The sequence below is a fragment of the Brachycentrus maculatus genome, unplaced genomic scaffold (assembly GCF_059751285.1).
Source record: "Brachycentrus maculatus isolate JH-2025_06_01 unplaced genomic scaffold, ASM5975128v1 h1tg000087l, whole genome shotgun sequence".
Lineage (NCBI taxonomy): Eukaryota > Metazoa > Arthropoda > Insecta > Trichoptera > Brachycentridae > Brachycentrus > Brachycentrus maculatus.
This window is the reverse complement of record NW_028280841.1, coordinates 186,688-192,687: the sequence shown is the minus strand read 5'-3', so window position 1 is coordinate 192,687 and position 6,000 is coordinate 186,688. Positions and strand designations below refer to the sequence as shown.

At 39.2% G+C, this 6,000-nt stretch overlaps 1 protein-coding gene across 7 annotated transcripts in view; it reads right to left on the bottom strand.

Annotated features, from left to right (window-relative positions):
* Positions 1–917: 917 nt before the first annotated feature.
* Positions 918–6,000, bottom strand: part of LOC148310769 (uncharacterized) — a 95,916-nt gene continuing 90,833 nt past the window's right edge. For 6 of the 7 annotated variants that reach the window (XM_088257741.1, XM_088257743.1, XM_088257744.1 and 3 more), the window contains 4 exons: positions 4,890–5,019; positions 4,680–4,803; positions 3,013–3,169; positions 918–2,138 (listed from right to left, as the gene is read on the bottom strand). In XM_088257741.1, the coding sequence (XP_088113867.1) occupies positions 1,457–2,138; positions 3,013–3,169; positions 4,680–4,803; positions 4,890–5,019 (1,093 nt within the window). In that variant the 3' untranslated portion in view covers positions 918–1,456. Of the gene's footprint in view, positions 2,139–2,975; positions 3,170–4,679; positions 4,804–4,889; positions 5,020–6,000 lie in introns of all 7 variants that reach the window. The other variant, XM_088257747.1, reaches the window with a different exon arrangement.

The following is a 6,000-nucleotide window of genomic DNA, read 5'->3' as shown; positions in this document are numbered from 1 at the left end:
ATTTTTGACATCTCATCAAAGATGAAGAAGAATATGGAAGTCTGGGCATTTACGGGGCTGACGACCGTCATAGGCTGGTTTAAGTGATCACTTTACACACGTGTAACATTCACCAATTCTACCCATTATTGACAACCACACTACTCAAATTCTTGGAAATTCTGTATATATGAACCAATTTAGAAACCTTGTTCTCGAATCACTAGAACTTCACTAGACACATCTATTGGTGAGATGTAAAGAAGCTTTTTATTAAGCAGAAACTCTTATATTAGTATGTGAGATCCGAATCCTGGATTATAATCACACACATGAGAAACGCCAGAAAATACCATTTTCATTTTTATTATTTAAGCTTATTGTTCCCAGACTTCCATATTCTTCTTCATCTTTGATGAGATGTCAAAAATAATATGAAAATAACTCCTGTAATTGGAGATAATCCAGATTTTGTGAACAAGTATTTGGACACACTCAAAATGTTGTAAAAATATTATTTATTTGAAAATTGTTTATGTACATAAACATGCCTTTAACTTCTTCACACTTTTGAACGAGCAGTGTTTGTGAACGGCGCATGTATCGTATGTGCCAACCTGAGCACTGCTCGCGTGTTTCCACTTGTTTGCTTTACACAAGAACTGAACTGAGCTCGCTAATTCCACCATCTTCGGCTCTGTTTGAATTTTTTTGAAATTCCTCAAAAAATTGATAAATGGCCAAATTTTCTTTTGTTGTTTTTTTAAATATTATAGTAGGATTTGTTTTCATTATTTTTAAAATAAGGTAAATTTTTATTGCTTTTGTTTTGTTTCATTTTTTAACTGGACAACTTTTGAATCACGTAAACACTTGAAATTAAAAATTAAATAATCTGATATTTTTAGTTCTATAAGTATGAAAAAAAACACGGGCATGAAATGGTTAATATTCCCAAGACTTTTATAAAAAAACAAATATTATGTACAAATACAACATATAAACATTACATATTATTAAAACCGCAATTAATGTAAGAGGTACAAATATCATACAAATATAAAATACATATCTACATTCTTAAATGATTTTTTTAAATGAGATCAGAGAATTTTAAAATCAATAATAACAATTTACAGTGAAATAATTAAACAATCACCTTACTTTTATGTAATTGATTATAAACTAATGATAAAAAGACCATTTGGATTCAATATGGTGCCCTTGGCACTATTTGGGGGCGAATAGCGGTAAAGGAAAATAAAATGAATGAATCAGAGTGAGGAAACTTTATCTTCATATAATTAATGATCGACCCATCATCACGTCGATTCAATCCAGTGCCGTATGCACTATTGGATGTGGCTAGAGATCATAATAGTTATGAGCAACATGGCAAAGTTTTAAAGATATTTTTGGTCGTTCAATACTCAAGTATTAAATTAATCCTTAATATGTATTATATAACAAATAGGATTTATAAACTCTCTTCCTGTATTTGCTCCATGGCTGCAAACGGTTTGGGCTGGGTGTCCGCGGATTGCGGCTTGGCCGGCGCTACGGTAGCGTTATTCCTGTTTAGGAGGTAGTCCAGATCGTGGGAGATGAGATCCAGCATCCCGTCCATGTTGGGATCGTCCTGCTGACCGTCGGCATCATCCGGATGCTCCGTGGATTCCAGATCAGACACGCCCCGACTGTCGTCCTCGGATTCCGTCGACGGAGACTCTTTGAGCACGACATCGGACCGGTAAATCGGATGATCCTTATTCTTCAGACAGCTTTTGATCGGTAACTGCACCGGCTCTTTAGCCTCTTGTTTGGAGTTGACGCAGAGCACGCAGTTGTCCGCGTTATCCAACGGATTTAGATTATACTTGCAGTCCACAAAGTCCACGGCGCAGAGTAGGATGGGGGGGTCTGACGGTGGCGGCGGGTGATGCTGGTGGTTGAGGATGCCGAGCTCCACGCAGACGCGGGTGACGTACTCCTGCGGCGAGGGGAGCGAGGGTGGCTCGGGGGGCACGAGGTCGCACACGCTGGAGACGGGGCCCCCGTTGGAACTGGACGTGGAGCGCTGCTCCGGACTGTCCATCATGGGAGGGATGTTTTTAAACTCGACGCTTTTGACGATGTCCGCCTGTTTGCTGCCCATCGATCTGAAAAATTTTAACAGCTTTGAATATTAATGACTAATAATAATTATAATAATATTTGAGTAACTTATATAGCGCCATTTTTACAAAATATCATCTCAAGGGTGATTGTTTTTAACATTTTTTTACTACATCTTACGCTATGTAATAAGTACAAAATAAATTGTAACATGTAAACGCTGATCTAAATGCAATTCGTTAATTATAATCCACACAAAAAAATTGTAAATAATATTGCTTGAAGGAAGAAGGTTTTGAATTTATAATTTATTTTTATTTTAATTTCATTAGAGATTTGAGAAAGATGAGTCTTCGGTTGTGATGGAAACTGCTTGGGGCTCTAGATCGTTCTCAAAAGAGAAGGAACATTGCTTGCAGGAAGAAGGCTTTGAATTTACCATTTAATTTGAATTAAATTGGAGACTTCAGAAAGATGAATCTTGTGTTGTAATCGAAACTGGTTGGGATTCTGGATTATTCTTAAATGAAAAGATAAACAGTTCTAGGCAACAGAGCCTGCCACTGCAAAGGCTCGCTCCCTAAACTTGGTGCTGGGTTGGTGTCGGAGTTCAGAAAGTTTTCCTCCACTTGATTCAGAAGCTTTTTATAGAAGTACTTTATGGATAACATTTAAATACCAGCATTCATTTGAAAGTGATGTGTGCTTTTAATCAACTCCCCCGTTTTTCCAACATATCGCACATTTACATACAAAATTTCCCCACTTTTATATATAATGACTTCTATACTCATCCTCTTTCTAGCCAAGGTCAAGTTAGGCCATGATTTGAATAAAAGTTCAACTTAATAATAACAAAAAACAGAAATAATAATGCGCACATTTGTGTGGAAAGGATACTGTTGCGTGGATAGTAACCTGTCTCTGTGGTCGTGCATGGTGTGGTGCGCCGGGTGCAGCGGCGCGGGGCTCCTCCACAGGGACGGGGGCGCCGCGCTGCTTCCGGCCAGCGGCAGGGAGCACTCCCCCCCGGGGGCGCTGCGGGACTCCGCGTCGCCCCCCTGCTTTATGAAAACTGAAATCACAAGACAAACTTCATGGTCATTTGAAGGATGCTAAACATATCAGTATGCCTCCGTAGTGTAATGGACAGCACACTCGGCTACCGTACTGGAGGTCCCGGATTCGATTCCCAGGGGAGTGTCAAATAAATGTTAGTGATGTTTTCGCTATAATATTTATTCAATATTACCCTGGACTGGTACCTGGAGCGAAGGGCTGATCACCTTTCCATAATGTGTTAATGATCAAGATAACGCTGTGTTTATATGATACAGTGCCCTATGCACCATGAGGTGCGGATAAGGGTTTGAAGAAGAAACATATCCCTTAGGGACTGAAAAACGAACGTTTGGATAAGGGAAAAGACCAAGGTAACAGATGTGGCTCAAAGAATCGCGGAACAAGAAAGGAACTGGGCAGGTCGTATGGCACGTATGTCTGAGGATAGGTGGACGAAAAAAGAGCTCGACTGGAGGCCTAGAACAGGACGCAGATGCATGGGTAGGCCCCAGACAAGATGATCCGATGACATCAAGATAAATAGACAACTGTGGAAGTACAAGAGGTAGGCCTGTGTTCAATACTGGACACAACAAGAAGGCTGAAGTAAGCAAGTAATTTGAATCAAATTAAATCCAGCTCCATGTGAAAGAAAATCTTTTGCTTAGCGTACAATTAACAAGTTTTATTTTTAATTAATGTTTTACTTAGTAAATACCACTATTTCTTACAATCTATTGTGACACGTGTTTCGATGCATTCCGCATCATTTTCAAACACCGATTAAAATACGGTGTTTGAAAATGATCCAGAATGCATCGAAACACGTGTCATAGTAGATTTTAAAAAAAATAGTGGTATTTACATGGTAAAACATTAATTAAAAATGGATAGATTTTACCACAAAGTGACTGCCGAATCAATTAATGAGTTTTATTTTTTCTCCTTTTAGCCTCCGTAGTGTAATGGTCAACACGCTCGGCTACCGTTCTGGAGGTCCCGGGTTCGATTCCCAAGGGGGGTAAAAAATAAATATAAGTGATTTTTTCACTGTAATATTTATTCAATATTACCATGGACTGGTACCTGAAGCGGAGGGCTGATCACCTTTCCTTCATGTGTAAAACGATCATGATAACACTGCGTTTATAAGACACAGTGCCCTATGCACCATTGGGGTGCGGATTAGGGTTTTATATTATTATATATTTTATTACAGGTGTCTTTCAACTTGATATGAAACATTGTTTTTTCTATATAGAAGAAAGAGAAAGAATGAAGATGGTAGTCTGAATCCCAAGGCTTAAGATCTGGCATTTGGCTTTAGCGATCACTTTATACACTTGTGTAACATTCACTTTGAAGTTGTAGTATTTGTTTAGCTTGCTCGAGGTCATGATGTGAGACTGGTCTCATCAGTCAGCAGTATGTACTTGATGTAGCCAGAATGAGAAAATAGATTATGGATCACCGAACTTCAAGATTAGCACCATTGAATGTTTGTGTATGCGATTGGCACTTACAGCTTAGTGAAGTATTGGCATAGTCGGAGCTGCAGTCCCAGTCTGTCTCCTTGGGCCTCAGCAGCCTCCTCAGTCCGCCCGAAGTCTCATCCCGTATGATGTAGCACCCAAACACAACTATGCCCTGGAAAGACGGTATTCACAGTAGTGAGGGGGGAAAGAATTTGTATTGGTGTTTGGAGAAGAAATGCAATAAGTAGGTGTGGTTACCAGTAGAGCTGCTGTTGCAGCAAGTACGTTACTGGAGACAGTGCCGGGCAGGTTGTAGTGTACGATGCTGGCTATCTCAAACGCCTTACTGCACAGGAAGATGGCGGCACTGCGACGCATCATCCCAACCCTGCAAAGTTGATGAATTACAAAATTGTGTCAAGGAGAATTGAAATGAGGGTCTGTCAGGAAGTCTAGATGTTTTCAGATCAGGAAGATCAGATCCGGGAATGCGGTGGGACAATTTTCAATGTAAAGTAGAATTTTCCAACGCTTTGTGAAAACAAATCACTAAATCATTACAAACACTTATTCTATTTACAAATATATCACTCCCCTTGTCCGCAGGGAAAGGTAGAGAGAACAGAACGCCACACCAATCTGTCTGGAAACAATCTTTGCCTTTTTCACATTCATGCATCTCCTCATACATTTTATTTTTATTTTTTTAAACCCTTATCCGCATCCGATCGAACCCGGGATCTCCAGTACGGTAGCCCAGCGTACCGACCATTATTACACTATGGGCTTCCATGGTCCGCCTGGACCTCATACATATTTGCCGATTAATCCTGGCGACTCCTGACCTGACTACTTTCAAGTATTTTAAATACTTGATCATGCAAAGTTTTCCTCGGTCTTCCTATGCTTCTATTACCAACCATATTCACCTCATATATGCAGATAAACTTAATAATATAGGAATATGTAGACAAAGTAACATTTGGCTCGTCAGGTATGTGGTCTACCAATATTAGGTCGATGAACATTTGGCTAATATGATGAACATTTGGCTAATATGATGAACATTTGGCTAATATGATGAACATTTCACCGAATGGACATTTGGTCAATAGACACTTCACGGAATGAAGATTTGACCCATGAAACTTTGGCCAATAGAAATTTAGCCGAATGGTCTTTTTTTTTTTTTTTTTAGATGGGAATTGCATTTATTATTTACCTTGCTTATTATGTACAAGGCTTATAGATCATTTAGTGGATTTTTGTTTCTTCTAGCTAATTAAATATGTTTTTATTTGAATCTGTGTTGGGAACAGGAGGGATCATCTAGTGTGGGTCAAATAGGAACTTCTCTGCATTTGCTCAT